Source organism: Colias philodice, chromosome 2 (genome assembly GCF_061535455.1).
Source record: "Colias philodice isolate Cphi_HAF_F1 chromosome 2, ilColPhil1 Martin Lab GWU primary, whole genome shotgun sequence".
NCBI lineage: Eukaryota > Metazoa > Arthropoda > Insecta > Lepidoptera > Pieridae > Colias > Colias philodice.
This window is the reverse complement of record NC_143087.1, coordinates 8,170,421-8,190,846: the sequence shown is the minus strand read 5'-3', so window position 1 is coordinate 8,190,846 and position 20,426 is coordinate 8,170,421. Positions and strand designations below refer to the sequence as shown.

At 32.2% G+C, this 20,426-nt stretch overlaps 2 protein-coding genes and 1 long non-coding RNA gene across 4 annotated transcripts; all 3 read right to left on the bottom strand.

The window, feature by feature from the left end:
• Positions 1 to 587: 587 nt before the first annotated feature.
• LOC149490637 (alpha-tocopherol transfer protein-like) lies at positions 588 to 8,477 on the bottom strand. Of its 2 annotated transcripts, none has more exons than XM_089707248.1 (8): positions 8,264 to 8,477; positions 5,343 to 5,486; positions 4,227 to 4,383; positions 3,692 to 3,821; positions 3,263 to 3,394; positions 1,834 to 1,944; positions 1,617 to 1,722; positions 588 to 1,187 (listed from the first exon to the last, which is right to left on the bottom strand). In XM_089707248.1, the coding sequence occupies exons 2-8, from the start codon at positions 5,479 to 5,481 to the stop codon at positions 1,069 to 1,071; spliced, it is 894 nt and encodes a 297-aa protein (XP_089563374.1). In that variant the 5' UTR covers positions 5,482 to 5,486; positions 8,264 to 8,477; the 3' UTR covers positions 588 to 1,068. The 2 variants fall into 2 exon arrangements, with proteins under 2 accessions (XP_089563374.1, XP_089563363.1); XM_089707237.1 differs by lacking the exon at positions 8,264 to 8,477 and adding an exon at positions 5,687 to 5,711.
• Positions 8,478 to 10,803: 2,326 nt separating this feature from the next.
• On the bottom strand, positions 10,804 to 12,231 carry LOC149490636 (uncharacterized). The gene is made up of 3 exons (XR_016317690.1): positions 11,646 to 12,231; positions 11,458 to 11,519; positions 10,804 to 11,383 (listed from the first exon to the last, which is right to left on the bottom strand). It is a non-coding gene; the product is annotated as an uncharacterized LOC149490636 (long non-coding RNA).
• An 853-nt stretch (positions 12,232 to 13,084) lies between these two features.
• Positions 13,085 to 16,396, bottom strand: LOC149490635 (alpha-tocopherol transfer protein-like). The gene is made up of 7 exons (XM_089707202.1): positions 16,220 to 16,396; positions 15,158 to 15,317; positions 14,926 to 15,055; positions 14,237 to 14,368; positions 13,836 to 13,946; positions 13,650 to 13,755; positions 13,085 to 13,295 (listed from the first exon to the last, which is right to left on the bottom strand). The coding sequence occupies exons 1-7, from the start codon at positions 16,356 to 16,358 to the stop codon at positions 13,144 to 13,146; spliced, it is 930 nt and encodes a 309-aa protein (XP_089563328.1). The 5' UTR covers positions 16,359 to 16,396; the 3' UTR covers positions 13,085 to 13,143.
• Positions 16,397 to 20,426: the final 4,030 nt, after the last annotated feature.

Sequence of the window (20,426 nt, the reverse complement as noted above, 5' to 3'; positions counted from 1 at the left end):
TAAGTGTCAAAATAACTATTTCACCTTGATTTTACCCGTGTAACACTTGAGGTAGACGCTGTAGGTAAATGGTTTCAAAACGAAAACTCCTTTACTTTAATACTGATTTCTCTTTGGATCGATTTTGCTCAGATATTTTGCTTTTGCGTCTGGTTAATAACTAAATAAAACATAAATATGTATCACATTGAATTTTTTATTTTGAAAACAATCACATTTCAACATTTTCATATATTAAAAATTTTGTAAATAAATGAGCATTCAGTATTAAAAAATACATAAAATCAAATTAACCATGACGAATTTACTACATATTTACAATAGACCCACAAAATTAAATCTGTTGTTTGATTTATAAATATTAACAAGAGAAAAAGGTACCTAGTTACGTAATCCAGAAATCATAATAACATGAGTAAAGTATCTAATTTATATAATAGACAAAGAGTATCCAGTAAAGCCTTTTCTTCCATCTTGTATAAAAAATAACCAAAAACATAGAATTTATCACAAGTTTAAAAGAAAAACACATTATCATGATTAAAAGATAAACAAGGCTAGTTATTCATTGTGTTTTGTTTTATAGGTAATATTACCTATGATTCCATAAGGGTCCTCTTCACAATGGGCTGCTTTGAGCGAGTAAAGGCAATCACTATAGTGTAGAGGGCCTAAATATCTAAGATCGACAGTCATCGTAGATGTATATTCATAATCGCCGTAATGGTAAAATGAACATTTGTTGGGCCAACGCTGCCCATTGTGCAGAGGGTCCATTAAATATTTAATGTTAATATTGATCTATCTTCCCTCTACCTTAGCCTCAAATTCTTACAACACAAATAAATCAACCCTCAACATCAAGAAAAAAATATATAAAAAATCAAAGCGTCGTTCGAGAGTTTGTAGGGCTAATGATAATTGTTATTTTAGCCTTATTTTATATAGATGCATAAGTATAGGCATGCATCTCACAAACTCTTGTGGGAATTTGCAATATTTTAAACAATCTCATCTTTTGTTTACAATAAGTTCATTCTTCTTAACAGAAACTTCGCCTATTAAATATTAATCAATGTCCTCAACTTTGGTTTTCATTTTGGCAGGGCGTTTTGATTCATCCGACTTATATTTGGTGTCTTCTTCGAACCAGGAGTGGTATTTGCTAAACTTCGCTTTCCAATAATCTGTGAAAGGAGATTTACATTATTTTATTTTAGCCTCAAAAACTGTCTTCTAGTAGTCTATTAATGCACAAGATAATATCTTATCTTATATATAAAAATGAATCGTAAAATGTGTTGGTAAGCGCATAACTCGAGAACGGGTGGACCGATTTCGATAATTCTTTTTTTATTATATTCCTTGAAGTACGAGGATGGTTCTTATGTAGAGAAAACATAAATATGTACCACGGGCGAAGCCGGGGCGGACCGCTAGTACACTATAAAGTAGAGTCGAAAGTTCGTGTCATTCGTAACAAATACAAAAAAATGGGTCTCTACTTCTGGATATAATATAACAGTTTTACCACAATATCATAGACAATTTTTTGTTAAAACATTTTTGTCCTTCACTTTCAAATTATTGAAAGTAATCTGGGCCATAGAACCTACCTATAATTTCTCTTAGAGTGCCTCCGTTGCCACCGTATTCTGCCGGCATACATTCTATAGGAACTTCTTCGTATAGATCTTCAATATTTTTGTTATAAACATTCACCTGAAATAATAAGAAAAATTTTAAGCACTATATCATCATCTAAACATTATCAAACTGCATTCGGTTTATATAATATGCTTCACAATATTTGAAATATCTTGAATTCATTACCCTTTTCCTGATTTTTTCACTAAGAAACTTTTTGCACAAGTTAAGTACTGCTTGAAAAACATATGGTATGCTTAAAATATAAACTCCTTTTATTCGTAATGGTGATGCATCCTGAAATACATTCACAAAATTTTGTGAGTAAAATACAATTAGTTTAGTACAGTAGAACCTCGATAACTTAAACCTCGATAACATAAAAACCTCTGTAACTTCAAAAAATAATATGTTACCTTCCCATCAGAGCCCAAAACCTCTTTAACTTAAAATACGCAACCTCTATAACTTAAATAAATAATCTCTGTATTGGCCCTCAGTAAGTTAAAGAAATTGGTCCACAACCTCTATAACATAAAATTATTTGTCAATGAGTCATTTTGAAAGAGTGTCAAAACAAAGGTTTCGGTATTTATTGCTTGCACGTGTTTACTATGTATTGTTCACGTAAACAATACATTACCTATTGTTTGCTTTATCGAAATTCTTCAAAGCTTTGAGGCGGATAGCTTTATGACAACGACTTACTTGCATCATAAGTTTTTGATAGTTGTCCTGGAAACATCGCTTTACTTACTGTGTGATAAAACTGGCTTAAAATGAGTCCAAAAAGAAAACTAACAACCCTTACCTACGCTGATAAATTAAAAGCTATAGAAGCAGTGAAAAATGGATAGACCCTTGATAACTTAAAACCTCTATAACTTAAAATATTTTGTGTTTCCCTTGGACTTTAACTTATCGAGGTTCTACTGTATTTCAAAATTTATAAAAAAATACTTCCGCTTATATGTTTACTCTTTCTGAAATATATTCAGAAATAGTAAACAGTAAAGCGGAATTTAATAGAAAAATTTATAAGCATTCAATGCCATGATTCTTTTTACTTTTATTGTTTATATTGTGTTATTCGTAAAGCCTTTTGTTTACTACTCTTTCGTTTACTATTTGGTTTTTATCTCCATAATTCACGGGTATCATCAGAATGAAGATAACCGGTCCTTTGGGAGGCTTATTGAAGTGAAAACTTCTTTAGCGGCGTTGGGTATAAAATCTTAAACTCGCGTCAGGACACGTGGCCTGATCGAAAAAGCGTAAGACGAATTTTTTTTTTAGCCCTTATATTCCATGCGTAAGACGGATACCATTCCAAAATATCAAACATGCTGAACGTTAATAATCAAGTTTTCACTTCTGCCAGCACTTCCGGAGTGCAACCCGTCTTTTTTATAATTCTACCATGCTTAGCTACCACGTATCATCATCATTCCTGGAGAAGTAACATGACTCCTGGCTATAGAGGTCTTGCTTAGTACGGGAGTCGAAGTAAATATTATAACGGGTTTATACTTTAAACCAACATAACAGTGGTTTATAAACCTCATTTCATTGTACCTTTACCAATAATAATTACAACGAAGGTGGAAATGCTCACTTGTGTAACTGATATCAATTTCCTTATCTGCCACAGCGATATTTGTGTTAGCACAGACATCGACGTACCCTTCATGTCGACTACGTTCAGAGTTCCAGCCACGGTGACGTTATCATCTTCCATGTATGATATCTGATAAAATTGATTAGAGATTACGAACAATGGTACTTTTCCCATTTACATAGTTTAAAAAATAAAATTTCAGTTTTCTAGCTTAAGAATCCATTCAATCCCACATCGATTTTAAAAGTTATTTTACCTATGTCCATTTAACGAGTAAAGTAGCGGCTAATCTGTCCATCTATGATAATTTTATTTTAGAAATACATTAAAATGTATTTCTATATGTGCATCGTATTCCACGTAAACAAATCTCGATGATGCTAATTAAAGAGTCATAACGGATAACAATAAATCCAAATATTTCACCTGAAGCTGCATAAGCATAACATTCAAGATTTCCATAACCGTGATTTCTGAAGTATTATAATGACCAAATCGATATAACATCACTTTGGGGTCTGAAGGGCATTTGGTTTTTGGCAGCATGAGTATTGCACTGAAAGCAAAGCATTGGAACATCATCCCTTTTATTCGGAAAACAGGCTTTTAAAAACCCTAAAAAGGCATCAACAGTTGATATCGTATATTATATCTACTACTGATTGAATACAAGAAGCAGAATCTAATTGGTAAATTTTAATAGGCTTTTATAAAACAACTTCCATATTAATAGTCTAGTTTTCATATTTCAATAACCTCGGGAACCTATTAGCGTTTGTAGGAAGTCGATCTCCAGTCAATGAAAATGGCGATACTTCGTTTTAAATTAAATTTGTTTTAAAATATATTTTTTATTTTCATTGCTATATAAACAAGTTGATAGGAATAATTGCTAATAAATTAATAAGGTACCTAATTAAAATAAATATTTATTTCAAATACTTAAATTTAAAAATCTTACCCAGTTTCCAAAATTTTGTAGATTTTTGGATCCGTATAATGTAGACGATAAACTTCAGGCGCTGTAGTTTTTAAGGTGTAATAAAGATCTAGTTTCGTTTTTGTCTTTTCCAAATTATATTTACACCCTCGTAAAAAACTTACAAGCCATTGATCATCTGAAAAGTACAATAGGATAGTAAGAAATCAAATTTTATATTTAAAGATACAGCCTGAATCCACAACTTCATCTGAGCGGTGGGACATACCTACCCACCGCTCAGATGAACCTAAGATAATATGTATAGGTAAACTCAAACATTTATTTATTCAATTAGACTTCTTCTAGAAGGAATTTTGAATCGTCATAACAGTTTTAACATCTATCACCGATTCGGAAAGCAGTATCTATGGAGAAGAACCGGCAAGAAAATCCATAGTTGCTCTTTTAAAGTAACAAGAACTAGTTTACTATTACATACCTATATTATCTGTGATAAGAAGCATCTAAATATATATTTTTTTCCACTAATCTTTTCAAATAAATTATTCCATAATATTAATGATTAGATGGGCATAGATATTATAATTATAAACAAAGCAGAGAATCTAGGGTATACATTATTATCTTATTTGCATAAGTATGAACGTCTTCAGATTGTATCTACGTACCACGCAAATATATGTTTCATGTACATAAAATTTACAGTTTATTGTTTATTTCGTAACCACGTTGATTGGTACAAGAAACACTCATGCAGGTAAATAAGTTTTACATACCAGCTGCTGCCTGCTGTTCTTAGCAATTAACTGCCTCTTATTAGCTTTGGGACTCATATTGAGGGGAATGTGATACCACAGTTAATATAATACTAAACCGGGCTGCTATAATTACTGTTCCTTTTACTGCATATGATCTTATATATAAAATTCTCGTGTCACAATGTTAGTCTGCATACACCTCCGAAACGGGTGGACCGATTCTCATGAAATTTTCTGTGCATATCGGGTAAGTCTGAGAATCGGCCAACATCTATTTTTCATATGTACCACGGGCGAAGCCGGGGCGAACCGCTAGTATTATATAAACTAAATAAATTTATGGAGTTTTAATAGTTAAGTTTTTTGGTTACATTACCTGTTCTGGCATTCAAGTGTGGTTGTTCTGAAAGCCATTCCTTTATAATTCGTAAATATTCATCTATCTTATTAGGATCTTCATTTAGCTCCTCCCGAGCTTTTGCCGCTAGAAGTGGATGAAGTGGACGTATTGGCATTTTACCTGTAAATAAATATTAATTGATGAGACGATTTAGTATAAACAGGCGTAAAGCATTATTTCGTTGTTCTTAGTGCGTTCGAAAAGATTCTATGCAATGTTCTAGTACTGAACAACACTGAATATGACTTTTCGTTTACACTAAAAGATCACGAAAGAATGCTCTTCAGCTCTAGCTCTATGTTCGTTTGATGTTAATGTACCGTTACACAGATTCATTCAATCACTCTAATAAAGTTATCACTCATCCTGACACTAAATCCAATACATTGAAACATATGGTTACTATGACTCAACAAAAAAAATCTATGAAATTGTACATGAAACATTAAAACAATAAGTTTGTTTTCAATGCACCTGCAATGCAATACTGAATTAATCAAACACGTATGCAGCGGATTATCAAAGATAGTACATAATAGGTATAAATATAATAAACAAGATCTGATTTTATCCGTATTGTACGTTACTTTGTTGCACGAGTAGTCAAGAATACTAATTATGCTCAATTACAATAATAGGTAGGTACCTGATAATGATTAATACTATCATAGAGGACAATGTTATATAATCTTATGATAAAACGGAAACTTTTTGAATTGATATTTCTAGCAATATTTCGTTTATTTAAAAATTATCATATCGCTTGTAATAACAAGCACTCACATATTGCACAAGTGTTTGAATAATAAATATGACAAAAAAATCAGAAACAAAAATTAAAATACCCGTTTTCCTTCGTCACGGCATCACACGTGAACGGGTGGACCGATTTCGATAATTCTTTTTTTATTATATTCCTTGAAGTACGAGGATGGTTCTTATGGAGAGAAAACGGAAATATATACCACGGGCGAAGCCGGGGTGGACCGCTAGTTATAATATAATTTGACCTCGGTGAAAACTTCAAGCTATAATTACCTATAGGTATAAAAATTTACTGTGAAATTTTTGTTTATAGGTATACATAATATGTATTTCGTTATGTGTTATAACCACAGTTATAACTAAACAACGAAGTTTTAACGTAGGTACATTTGATTAATCAATAAAAATAGAACAATGTTACGGCATTTTTTGTCTTCAATATTATTTGTAAAAAAAATACCTATACCGGCCGAATTGAGAACCTCCTCCTTTTTTAAGTCGGTTAAAAATAACAATAATTTGTATTCATCTCTAGTACCTACTTAAGTATTACATATTATGTATTCTTTGCATATAGTCGACCCACATTTAATTATAAATACTCGGGGTAAAGATAAAACTTATAAGGTCTGCCCTGTTATAACGCAAAACTCTTTATGGATCAAGCAATTCATTTTTCTACACTAATATTATAAAGAGGAAAACTTTGTTTGTTTGATTGTAATTTAATAGGCTCATAAACTACTGGACCGATTTTAAAAATTCTTTCACCATTCGAAAGCTGCATTATCCACGAGTAATATAGGATAGGTTTTATCCCGGAAATTCCACGGGAACGGGAACTATGCGAGTTTTTCTTTGAAACCGCGGGCGGAGCCGCCGGCGGAAAGTTAGTATAAAATATATAAAAAATAATTCTTTTGTTTTTGGATAAACCTCCAAAAACACGGAGTGCTTTTAAAGAGGCTTCTTTTATTATACACCGCATGCACCTTATTGTGTAGGTATGTAACTTACTGAACATACCATAGGTATTAAAGTGAACTAAAATACCTACAACTTTTTTATTAATCACATAAAAACAATAAACTACGACAGGTTTTGATACATAGATACCTAATACATAATAATGTATCCGATACGAATATAAATTTCAGGTAAGTAGATAGTTTAAATAAAATCACTTAAACAAGCAACAGTGTAATAATAAAGCTATCATACATTGTATATCGAAGACCCCAAAAGCTTCCCTCGCAAGCAGCTATAAAAGCAAACATTAAAACACGTTTTTATATCAAGTTTGGAAAAGTAAGTACTAATAGGAAGTAAATCTTTGAGGGATATTCAAATTAATCTACCATAAATTAATTTATTCCTATTTCCGCAAAGTGTTAACCTTGATTTTATAGATTCAAATATTTCTATGTAAAAATGACAATTATTTATTCTGAATTCTGTTATTTGCTGAGCTGAGTTCAATTTAAACCTCAGTTGAATTAAATTAAAACATTAGGACAATTTTTGTGTTAGTTAGTTAGTAGTTAACCTACATATTATATTATTCTTTTTCATATAAGGTAACATTTTATTGATTAATACTAAAACTGATAATAATTATATATATCCTAATTAATAGAATATAGAATATGATTTAAGTGTTAGTGGGTAATTAAATTATGTTATCAATCAGAAGTTTCAAATCAGAAAAATATGACCCACTTTGAATAAATTACTTAATGTGCGTATTGAATGTTCGCCAAATATTACAAACAAATGACAAACGTTTCAAGGGCACGCGTGTTTCCGATAAAAATGATTAGGAACATCAGATTCAACGTATAATAATTATTAACCCATTTATAAAATGTTTTGAATCAGAAGAAATCGAAACAATTAGTAACGACGCGACGCTATTTTAACAACTGATACACACCTATTATGTACAAAAGAATGCACGCTTTCCCAAAACGCCAAAGGTTCTCAAATTTTAAGCGTATTCATCAGACTTAAAATTTGATTGGTACTTGGTACAATTTATGGAAATGTTATGTCCATTACTGACCTTACTGACTCACCATACCATTGTTATAAATATTTAACAGAAATAAAAACTATCTATGTAGGTACGTTACCTTTATAAAAATAATATTTCACTGTCAATTACTCCTTCAGCCAATATCTTCTGCTATATATTGTATTGTTTAGTCGACATAGCAGTCGACTTGAACTAATATTCAATCACAAAATTCAAACACGTTTGTAAATATAATAAACTCGATCGGTATATTATGTAAAACAACCGTACGAACGTTGCGTTTGTATGTCGCCAAAACGAACACTGACTGTGTGATATGTTTACAAGCCAAACTAACACATGGAAGCGTAACTGGTATTTTAGCGTCTGCTTTTTCAACTTATGAGGTAGAAAAATCAGACGCTAAAATAAAATACGCTAAAAAATGATACATGAAAGTACGTGCCTAATATTGTTAATATTCTGCAAGAACTCAAAAATACTTCGTTTGGTATTATTTATAGAAACTGCGCCATCTGAATAATTCGTGTTATTTTGCTGTAACAAAAACAACGAAAAGATGTGAAGTGGGGCATAAAAAATCAGCTACCTATAGGAACTTGTAACTTCATTCATTGTATAATTTTATATTTGTAATCTTTATCCTGTCCATTTATATACCGAATTATATAAAAATGGACAGGATAAAAATATCGAACCAGTAAACTGGAATTTACCCTTATCCTAGTCCAGCGACGCTTTTATTATGAAATAAGTATTTTATTACCTTAAGAGTTATCTTATGTAATAACGTATACTTTGAAATACATATATTCTATTTATTTACAGTCAAGAGCAATTAATAGAGTAATCAGCATTATAAATTGTGTTAAACTGTATTAATTAACCCTTGATTATTATTTAGTATCTAATACATATCATAAATATAAACTTGTGCAAAATTAGAGCATAGCATATCGAGTTATAGTTCGGATAAATCTTGTTATAGCACAGATCACTAAATATTATATAGTTACTACGTCGTAATCTGTACCTAATACCACCCATTACCTCCACCGAACTATTATACTATGGTGACTATATGGAATTTTCCTTCCTTTATTTATAAATAGTAACTTTTTTCCAATTCATCGCTCAAATCTTGAGGTATAGATTGTCTAATCTAAAAATGAACGCCCCTCCACTGTGTTTACGCTCACATTCAAAGTACGTGTATAGACGCAATACACACAAATTCGTCTGCCTCATTGGTCGTTCAGTCCTCCAGTCCCGTCCATGCCCGAACGACAAGACCAGTTGGCCAACTAGTGCATAAATGACGCGATGCACGACAGAACGGACGTGTCATTCCGTACATAGCGCGCTCTCCCCGCCATACAATGCTAGGCACCTGAACTGATCGCCCGATTAGTTGACAAATCAGTGCGCGAGTGTCAAAGTTTGCAGTAGAATCGACGCGCGCACACATATAAAGTGGTTCAATAATTATTTGTCCTCACACATTGAAACAATTAAGTTTAGTGGAAGGGCGTTCATTTTTAGATTAGACAATCTTATAGAACATTTTTAAAGAATAGAAAACAAATGAATATGCAAATGTATATAAATAGTCTACTATACTTTATATCGCAATATTATAAAGGTACGCCTTAATCCTGATCTGACAATAATGGAAAGTATATGAAATAGAAAATATCAATGATTTACATAAGAAAATATGACCGTACTTCGCTGTATTACATAAAACTAATCTTAAGACGATACACAAAAAAAAATCCACTGCTTGGCGGGCGGAGTCTAATAGCTCGCTATCGCGAACGCGGGTGTGCGCGAAGTCATTCTTGCATACTCGCCGCGCTGCCGCTGGCCGACTCGGAACAAACATGTATGGAGTCGTCATACAGTTATAATATTGTTATACATATATTTAATTGTTGATTTATTGGTTTTATTTTCTTGCTTATAAACACAAAATTATCTTCTTTTTAACAACTACTTAGACATTATTAATAATTATTAATTATTATTATTTCGTAATGTTTACTTTATTACAAAATAATACAGGTTATAAATAATCTTTAAAATAACAAAAAATATTGTTACTCTGAAAAAATGAAATGGTACCTAATTACGCGGACTACTGAATTGATTTAGATAGAATTTGATGCTGACGTAGATATTACATCATGCCCAGAAATGAAAGGTACTATTTCTGAAAGAAGTTATAAACCCTAATTCTTCTCAGTCAAAGTCAAGAGTGGAAGATATCGCTAATACAGTAAAACTGATGCGAAACTTTGGATGTTAATTTATATATTTTTTTGTTAGTTGTTACTTAATCACGTCAAGACTACATTACCAATTTTGATAAAATATAGCTAATTGCCTGGATTTACACATAGGATACTTTTTATCCGAACTGAACACTTCTGTGGGATAAAACAGGATTCACGATATAACCTAATTCCACGCGGGCAAAGCCGCGGTCGGAATGATATTTTTTTAAATAAAAAAATTGTTTAAAAAAAACACAAAATATATTCATGCATGTATTTATTTTTTGCACTCTGTTATAATTGTAATTATTCATTACAAATAATCAAAATAAAATAGCCAGAACAAAGTTAGGCCCTGGTACGATAGGTAGGCAGGTACAGCAATGTGAGACGAACACTGGCTTATTTATACCAATAATAATGTATTATAAACATTAAATTAAGTTTACTTTCTAACAACAAAAATACATAATAATATTAGCTAATGTGAAAACGAATCAACCAATCATCCCACAACAATGAAATGTGCACACAAATATTCATCCAAATCGGTTCATGTGATTAGGAGGAGTGACTGCAGCGCCATCCTCCGGGCCCAATTGTGTTTCCAGATCACCCAGGAACTCAATTTAATATACTTACACAAAATTTTTCGAAATGAAAACTCACATTACTATGTAAATATGAATATAAACCGGTTTTAGTACTAAGCAATTTCCCGCACAGGTGTAGTAAGTATAAATGAAATAAATATCAACATCAAATTCTTTATACAACATACTTATCTACCACCTACTAAGAAATTCTTGAAATTTTTTCGTATTTTTTTAAAATATAATACTACTCCAACGAGCTCCTGTTCCATAATTCCATATTACGTCCACCATACTTCCACTAAGTTCACCATGATTTTTTATTTCTTTGCACTTTGTTGCTTTTTGCTAAAAATGGAATCATGCGATAAAACCAGTAGAGCGTTGATAACATACATTTTTGACTGAATAAAGGTACTTACGAAGGAGTGGGTTCACATTGTGAACAATCAGTGGGTTTATTTTCCTTCTGGATTCCGGATTTCTGAAAAGATTATTTATGCTATAAATGAAAAAATCTTACACATTCGTTATGTACTTAAAACAGGGGTACATATCAAACATCGTCTATAATACAATTATCATCAAATTTAAAATAAAACCAACTTACTTCATTAATTTGTTCCAATTGTAAGCATTCTTTTTCCTCCAACCTTTATGTTTCTTCTTCTTATTTTCTTTATTGTCCTCATTTGTCTCATTTTGTCTTATCGTGTTGTCACCCTTTTTTACGATTGCGCAAGCGACACAAGTTCCCCGTGTGACGGCCGTAGCGGGAATGACTCGTGCAGCGATCGGGGTAGGAAGGTACAGGGCGGCTCTCGCTATATTGGCTGGTCAGGCGCTAATTTCAAGTATTTCTTGTTTATTTCAAAACCATCGCATATTTCAAAATTCTAACACGGTAGACGTATAGGTTGTATATTTTATAGTTAATATCCAAAAAGTCGTAACTTTACGTTTGTTATTTTGAAGATGCCAGAGATTACAAAAAAATAACAATGAGAACTTTGTATTTTTTTTCTATCGAGAAAATATCATGGAATCATGTTTCTAAAACGGTAGACGTATTGTGTTACTATTGAACTTTCTTGTCAAGAATTTTCATCACGACAACTTTAATAATATAAAAATTACGAAGGTTTAAAAAGGGCCGTAAATGTTAGAAAAATTAATTCATCACCTTAAATATAGACTTTGAACACGTGGCGTTTGTCGTCATCGAGCATAGAGAATTAGTAATAGTATCTGTGACATTGAACCCAATTTGCTCCGACCATAGACTCCGGCAAAACATTCATCGTTCTATCACGTTTCAAAAAAGATTAGATTGATGTTTTTCACGTATTGGGTCACCGAAGGTCATTGTTGAGTAGAATTATGTAAAAACATTAGTTATTAGCATACAATATACCTAGTTAATGTTCTTGTCAAATACTATTTATTCTAGAAGTGACACTGTTAATTAATATAGACAACCTTTTGATTTGTCGCTTGAATATTTTTCTTTCAGGATAAATAGAACAATCTTAAAAAATTCGCCAAATTCTACCACTATTTTTTTGGTATTAAGTGATACCAAAAAATATTGGTTTATTTTAAATAGACTTAGGTATGTCTATTTAAAACACTAGATATAAGTAGTTTTATTATGCTCAGCTTTTATTTTTTGCAGAAAAATTAAACAGTCATAGGAGACTGATGATAGAAGTGAAAACTATTAACTTAGAAAGCTGTAGTAAGTATATTATTTTTAGCATCTAGCATGTCGGTGAGAAACCCCTAAACGTGGTTTAAGAAGTTTTAAACGGTGAAAAACGGTTCTGTCCTTGCTTGTGCCATAACTTTTAAAAGTCTTTGTCGAATTGGTTAAGCTTATCTCGAGTTTTACGTTTATGCGATTCATTTTTATTTATATAGAAATAGATTGCTGTCTTCTTTTTTATATATTCAATGTACGTACTTTGCTTGTTACATTTTTGGTATGGATTTGCCGTGATAATATAAAAATAATTGCGAAACAAAGTTGTTGAGAATCAAAAACAAAAATAAAGAACCAACAACCAAAACCATTTATTAAATAATTTAAAATTATGTTTGTCGATATTTTAATCAAAATCTAATTGCCTAAACGAGCCTTCAACCCCAAACATTTCTTCAGCGGATCTTGGTTTGCCCGGTCTCTTAGATTCGTCGGTACGGTACTGCATATCCTCTTCCAGCCAAGCACTGTACTCCTGAATCTTGTTTTTCCAGTATTCTGCAAATTAAGTTTTTTTCTAAAAGTTAAATCTCATGAACCATAATAGGTATGATAGACACATTTCATAGAAGTTTTGATTAGAATAAGGCTTTCTCTGGAAAATACTACAATCTAATAGACTGTATGCCTCGTATTCATGGTAAACATTTGTTGACTAACTATTTTGCTAAAATGGTGTCGCTTTTGAGTTGAGAACATATTAACATTCTCTATCATTTCTAAAACACGCAGTTTGCCAGTTTGTTGAAAGTAACTCTTCGACACTTTGTTTGTAATTGAAGTTAGAACTTAAAAATTTGCAAAAGAACACTCGATAAGCTATAGGTAATTTAGGTATAACAAAAAATTTACCAATAATTTCTGGTATGGTACCACCGTTTCCACCATATTCAACTGGTAGGACCTCTTTTGGTACGTATTTGTATAGTTCTTCGTAATTGGTATTATGCACATAAAGCTGAAAAATAACAATAAAAATAAATTATAATAATAAAAACAACTACGGTATTGGTTTTGCCAATCGACAGAATTACTTACCCTGCTCTTTGTTTTTTCGTTCAAAAATGTTTTCATGACGTTGTAAATTGTTTCAAATCCGTTGCCTACATTAATGTAATGACCTCCCTTGAATCTCAAAGGCGTTGCTTCCTGGATAACAAAAAAATAATTTTCTATTAGGAGGCATTATAAATTAATATTAGGCTTTAACTACACAATGGAGTATTTAAATATAAACATTGTTATATTGTATACGGTGTAAATTAGCCATCGTCGTCGTTCCAGCCTTTCAGGACTAATTCCAATGCAGGACATAGGCCTAATACAAATTAATTTAAATAAATTATGCAATTAACAATGATTGATGAAATATATTTGAACTTCTATAGACCTACGAAAATATAGAAGCTGTAAAAAATTAACAATGTCGAATACGTTACCTGCGTGTATACAGTCAGTTTCCTCATCAGAGATGGTGTCATTTGTAGGAAAAATGACATATTCAAACCTTCCATATCCATTACTGATCGAGATCCCGCAATAACGGAATTGTCATCATCCATGAGCATTATCTAAAACAAGTCAATAACTGCGTTAAAAACAACCGACTTCAAACTTGCACGTCTTGCAACATTTACAAATACAGAAAAAAATGCTCATAAAATAAAAACTACTGGGCCTATCCGAATAAAATTTTTATGGGACCAATTCGACATCATCCCGCATCGAACAAAAAAAGAATCACGTAAATCGGTCCAGAAACCACGGAGTAATCGGTGTACATACATAAAAAAAAAAAAAAAAAAAAAAAAACATACCGGCCGAATTGATAACCTCCTCCTTTTTTTTGAAGTCGGTTAAAAACAGTTTTCTATTTATCTATCATCCTTCTAGTACTATGGTTTGGATATGAAAAAGAGTTTTTCTTTCTTCTAATATGTAAAGCAAAAACTATGTACGTTTTTTACGAAAATGCCATACAAGAAGTACCACAGTACTTTCCCATTTTACTTTCATAACAGTTAAATACTTTTAGAGCACCAAATGATGTTATCTTCGAACATTGGATTATTTCATGTTGTTTTTGGAATCAATAAAAATCAAGTACTAATATTAAAATTACACTAACCCTTTGCATCACATTCGTCACAGCGAAAACGTCCATCATTTTGTGTTTTTCTACATTTAGTAAAGATGGTTTAGAAATGAAAATGCGTTGACCATTGGGTGCTGCCAACTTTGGAAGAAGAAGGCATGACCTGAAAATGAAAATATATAGGATAGATAGTTAGATAAGTGTGTTAAAATCCATTCCCAGAGATTAATATAAAAAATGAATATATAAAATAATCAATAAATACCCTGATTCTAGAATTTCGATAAATTTTGGGTCAGTGTGCTTTAGGTGGAAAAATATTTCAGGTGCTAAACTGCGCATAGAGTAATACAGGTCTATCTTCTCCTTTGTTCTCTCTAAGCTGTATTTACAACCTCGCAAAAATGTTACAATCCATTGGTCGTCTGGAATAAGAAAATCACTATTTTAAGAGATGTACATATAGCGATAAACGAGTCTCCCACTAGCGATAAGAGATAGAATTTTCAGCAAAATAAGACCCCCATTTATCATTGACTTAAAGTTAGATCACAACACATCCGCATTAATCAATTTGTAGATCAAAATGATTGTAAATCTTATATATAAAAATGAATCGCAAAATGTGTTGGTAAGCGCATAACTCGAGAACGGCTGAACCGATTTCGATAATTCTTTTTTTATTATATTCCTTGAAGTACGAGGATGGTTCTTATGTAGAGAAAACGTAAACATGTACCACGGGCGAAGCCGGGGCGGACCGCTAGTCTTATATATAAAAATGAATCGCAAAATGTGTTGGTAAGCGCATAACTCGAGAACGGCTGAACCGATTTCGATAATTCTTTTTTTATTATATTCCTTGAAGTACGCGGATGGTTTTTATGTAGAGAAAACGTAAATATGTACCACGGGCGAAGCCGGGGCGGACCGCTAGTCTTATATATAAAAATGAATCGCAAAATGTGTTGGTAAGCGCATAACTCGAGAACAGCTGAACCGATTTCGATAATTCTTTTTTTATTATATTCCTTGAAGTACGAGGATGGTTTTTATGTAGAGAAAACGTAAATATGTACCACGGGCGAAGCCGGGGCGGACCGCTAGTAAAGAATAAAAAATACCACCAATACATATGTAATAGGTATGTACCTAATACATATTACTATCTAATACTTTTCTTTGCGGCCTTTTAAATTTCATTTTGGTTTGGTTAACAATCTGTCAGCCAGTCCAAGTTATTCAATAATTTTTATCATATAATTATGATCGTCAGTGTCATATTTAGAAAAGGTGTAGGTACTAGGTATTATGTTAACATTCTGACCTGTTCTGGCGTGCAAATGTGGTTGCTTGGAAATCCATTCTCTAATATGCTGGATATCACTATCAATACGCTTGGGGTCTTCATTTAATTCCTTTTCGGCAATTACTGCCAATTCGGGGCAAAGAGGCCGGACAGGCATTTTGTTCGATTGTCGACTCACAATGAACTAACACTACCTTATCATTATATAAAAGTTGCATTAAAAAATTATCACTTATAATTATTATTTGTAATCGAACGATGATACGTTATGATTACGATTGATAAAAATAAATTTTATCAGTTTTGTTGAAAAAAACATTCATTATTTGATCTCTATAATTATTTTCAGGTTTAATAATACTTGAATTGAAAAGAATGATTAAAAATGTAATTTCTTTTATTTAAATTGCAGAATTATTTTCGATTGAATTTGTGTTAAATATGAAAAGTAACAAAATATATAAGTATTATTTATTCATCGTTTTAAAAACTTAAGAACTCTGAGAAATGGCCTGTTCAACGCCATTTATTCCTCCTTCAAAATATAAGACTAAGAACCTTGATAGGTCGTTCAACCAAAGCAATGCTATAATATCAATAATCATTATCTAAAGATGATAGCTGCATCAGGCATCGTGATTCATCTTAAAGACAAAAGTGACCTATAGCTTTAATCTGCTACGCAATTATTGTAAGCTTTAAAGAGTAAACAAACTAGAGACATGTGTTTATCGCAAACTGTTCCTCGTACTATACCACTTTGTTCCTTATTATAAATTATTACATTACATACTTATTAATTGTGACCTTCATATGTTGTACTATCAATGTAATTGATAAGCTAAATGCTAATACAGCTATATGGTATTATAAACACAATATTTTTAAATAAATAAATAAAACCTTTATTTGTCTCTCTCACAAGGGTTAAAAATGACAATTAATGAAAAATACACATAATATATTAGGCAACCTTATGAGAGCTGGTGCCCGAAGTGGGTTCTGTAGAACCTGTGGTACGGGTCACCAGGCCCCACTTAGTATATCCAAAATACAATGTAGCAGTCGTATGGATAGAAATTGCAGAATTTGCAGCAAGCTTGTGGATAAAACAAAAGAAACAGTAAAATAGTATAAAAATAAAATAACTAAAAACAAGTAAAAAAAATTGATGGTTGTTGTGTGTGTGTATGTGCGTATGTGGAATGTGTATATGGGTGTGTGCGTGTATGAGTGAGTGTATAGTGAGGTCTGTAATGAAGTCTGAGCTGATGAATGAAGAATGTCTTTGCTGAAGTCAAAAGAAACGGGGATTAATTAAAGCGGAAGCAAATAGTTTTTTTTTTATATAACGTTGCACAAAAGTTTTTCTGTATCATCGTAGTTTAAGGTTTTCAGGTACATAGAGATTTTGATTTTACAATTGGATCGATTGAGAGGGTAAATATTGAGAATTTTATTTAATTTATTGTAAAGATCATTGCCGAGATAACAATAGAAGTTCCGAGATAATTTTGAATAAAATCTAACCATGTGACATACTGTGTCCTTTCGCCTCTTATCTTTTATCGAGTCAGGATTATACGTAAGTTGCTGGTGTTTCTTAAGGACAGTTTGGAGTATAAAAGACTGTCTTACAGATAGAACGTCCCAGAATCTGTACAGGTCAAAAGTGGGAAAACGATAAGGAAAACCTCCAGCTACTTTCAGTACCGCACGTTGAGCTCTCTCCAATTCGAGTAAGTATGTTTTAGCGGCACCTCCCCACGAGGTAATGCAGTAATCCACTAGAGACTGGCACAGGCTACTGTATACAATCTTAATGACACGACGATCAGCAACGTGTCTGAGTGACTTAAAAATATAAATAAGTTTACGCATTCTGGACACTAAGGCATTGATATGCGGTTTGAAGGTAAGACATTGGTCAAGTATTACTCCTAAATATCTTATACTCTCAGTCCTTTCAATCGGAGAACAAAGGCACAGGGGATTTTCTTGGTCACAGGTATGAGCTTTTAGAGATAAAGAAGGCGGTGGAAGCACATTTGACTTAAGTGCGAAACATATGTATTTAGTTTTAGAAGCATTTAGGGTAAGAATATTTCTCTGTAGCCATGAATTAACCTTATTGAACCCTATTTGAGCAGTAATGAAGAGATCATTCCAATTATCACTCTCAAAAAACATTGCCGTATCGTCAGCAAAAGTAATAATTTTGCCATTCGTAAGGTTAAGGCTTCCCAATTCGTTTATGTAGATCAAGAATAGAGTTGGGCCCAGGATGCTTCCTTGCGGCACTCCAAAGTCAACAGAAAGTTCGTTGCTCAAAAAAGAGTTGACCTTAACCCTCTGCTTCCTACCAGAAAGATAGTCATGGAATAGCTGTAGGGCAATACCACGAATACCCAGTTTTTCCATCTTAGAAAGCAAAAGTGGGACAGAAACCGTGTCGAAAGCTTTTGCTAGGTCGAGAAATATTGTCAGGCATTTCTTCCTCTTGTCTACTGTTGTAATTATAGAATTCACTATTTCATGAACAGCTTCATTTGTAGATCGACCTTGACGGAAGCCAAATTGCGAAGGAGAAAGAAGGTTGTTGTCTTCTAGGTACTTAACTAGACGAACATTAATTATACGCTCTAAGATTTTTGAAAGAGTAGGCAATATGGAAATCGGTCTGTAGTTAGACACGCAATCTCTGTCACCACTTTTATGGATGGGTTTAATAATTGCAGATTTGAAAGCAGTAGGGAATTTTCCAGCGGAAATCGAAAGATTACATATATGAGTGAGAACAGGAGCAAGCAAATGAGCATATCTTTTAATCAATCTACCCGAGAGACAGTCATTTCCTACAGCACAATTATCACGAAGACCCTTGATCAGCTGGAGAATTTCGGATTCATCCGTGGGAAGCATAGCGAAAGATGATAAAGGTGGAGATTGCTTATAATGTTCAACTAGTTGAGAATTTTGGTGATTTAAAGAAATGTTCTTTTCAGCCAAATTTTTTCCTATGTTAGCGAAATAGGCATTTACTTTATTAATGTTTTCAACAGGAGATGTTGAATTTGATATTAGACAGGAAGAATGATCCACAGGCTTATTAATACAACTAATATTTTTAATCACATTCCATAATTCTTTTATATTACCGTATATATTTGTTTTAAAATTAAATAATAAAGTAGAGACCAAAGGGCGTTAAGATTTTATAATTTCTACACAATTAGATACCAATCATATCAAAATACGGTACCAGTCTCTATTCAACTGCAATTTAACAATTTAAAAAATCTGGCTTAAATTTAGCTTCTCGTCGCCAATCGTCGCTGTTCTAACTATACTATAACAATATATATTTCCAGTGATTCGTGTTGAAGAAAACCGTTTATTTGATGCTAGTAAAGAGAAATATTGTACCTTATTAGACAATATGCTCCTTCAACTTCATCACAGTTCATCACCCACCTTACTCGTACCAAATCCGTCACTGGCCAAGAAACTTCATTTTGCTCGTAAATATTTTGTGAAAAATGATATAGGTAAGTACTATAATTACTAATATTACTTTTTAAGAATTAAATAATTGTATTAAAAACATATCATAATGGTAGTGTTAATATAGGAGCAATCCATAGAAGTAGACCATCTTTGGTGGCTCCCACCGTAGAGTCATCGCAAAGACCGATGTTAAATGGCATTCCAGAAATTGGGACTTTGCTTTGAAATTACCTTGATAAATAATAAATTATTCATCACGGAGTAGTTATAAGTTATGTATTCAATTCAATGATTTTTGGAAAAACACACATTGGGACAGCATCATATTTCATAAAGTTTTGAGAGATCATTTTCAAATCTCGCCCAAGTAGAATACGATATGCTAGACTGTGGTTTTGTACCTACCACTTGGCTATTGAACAGAAACGTCGTTTTTACAACATTTTTATTAAGTAACTATGTACATAACATTTATAATTGTGTACTTGGTACATATTATACAGAATAATGAACGGATAACCTGGTAACTACATATAGAGGACATGGAAGCAGTTTGTAGTAATCATTCATAAAAAAATGTAGTTTGATATGGAGATTTCAGCAACTTTTGTAAAATGTAATTTAATAAATTGAAATTTATAAATTTATAAATATTATAAATATTTAAAGTCAATTTCCAGTAATTAAGTAAATTAGTCCGGGATACATCGCCCATTTT

Coding starts and splice junctions, on each gene's coding strand:
- LOC149490637 (XM_089707237.1), bottom strand. Junction 1,945..3,262: donor AATTGATATCAGTTACACAA/GTGAGCATTTCC, acceptor AATGTATTTCAG/GATGCATCACCATTACGAAT. Junction 1,723..1,833: donor GTGAAAAAATCAGGAAAAGG/GTAATGAATTCA, acceptor TTATTATTTCAG/GTGAATGTTTATAACAAAAA.
- LOC149490635 (XM_089707202.1), bottom strand. CDS start 16,358: ATGCCTGTCCGGCCTCTTTGCCCCGAATTGGCAGTAATTGCCGAAAAG. Junction 14,369..14,925: donor TGACGAATGTGATGCAAAGG/GTTAGTGTAATT, acceptor GACTTGTTTTAG/ATAATGCTCATGGATGATGA. Junction 13,296..13,649: donor TACCATACCAGAAATTATTG/GTAAATTTTTTG, acceptor CTTAATTTGCAG/AATACTGGAAAAACAAGATT.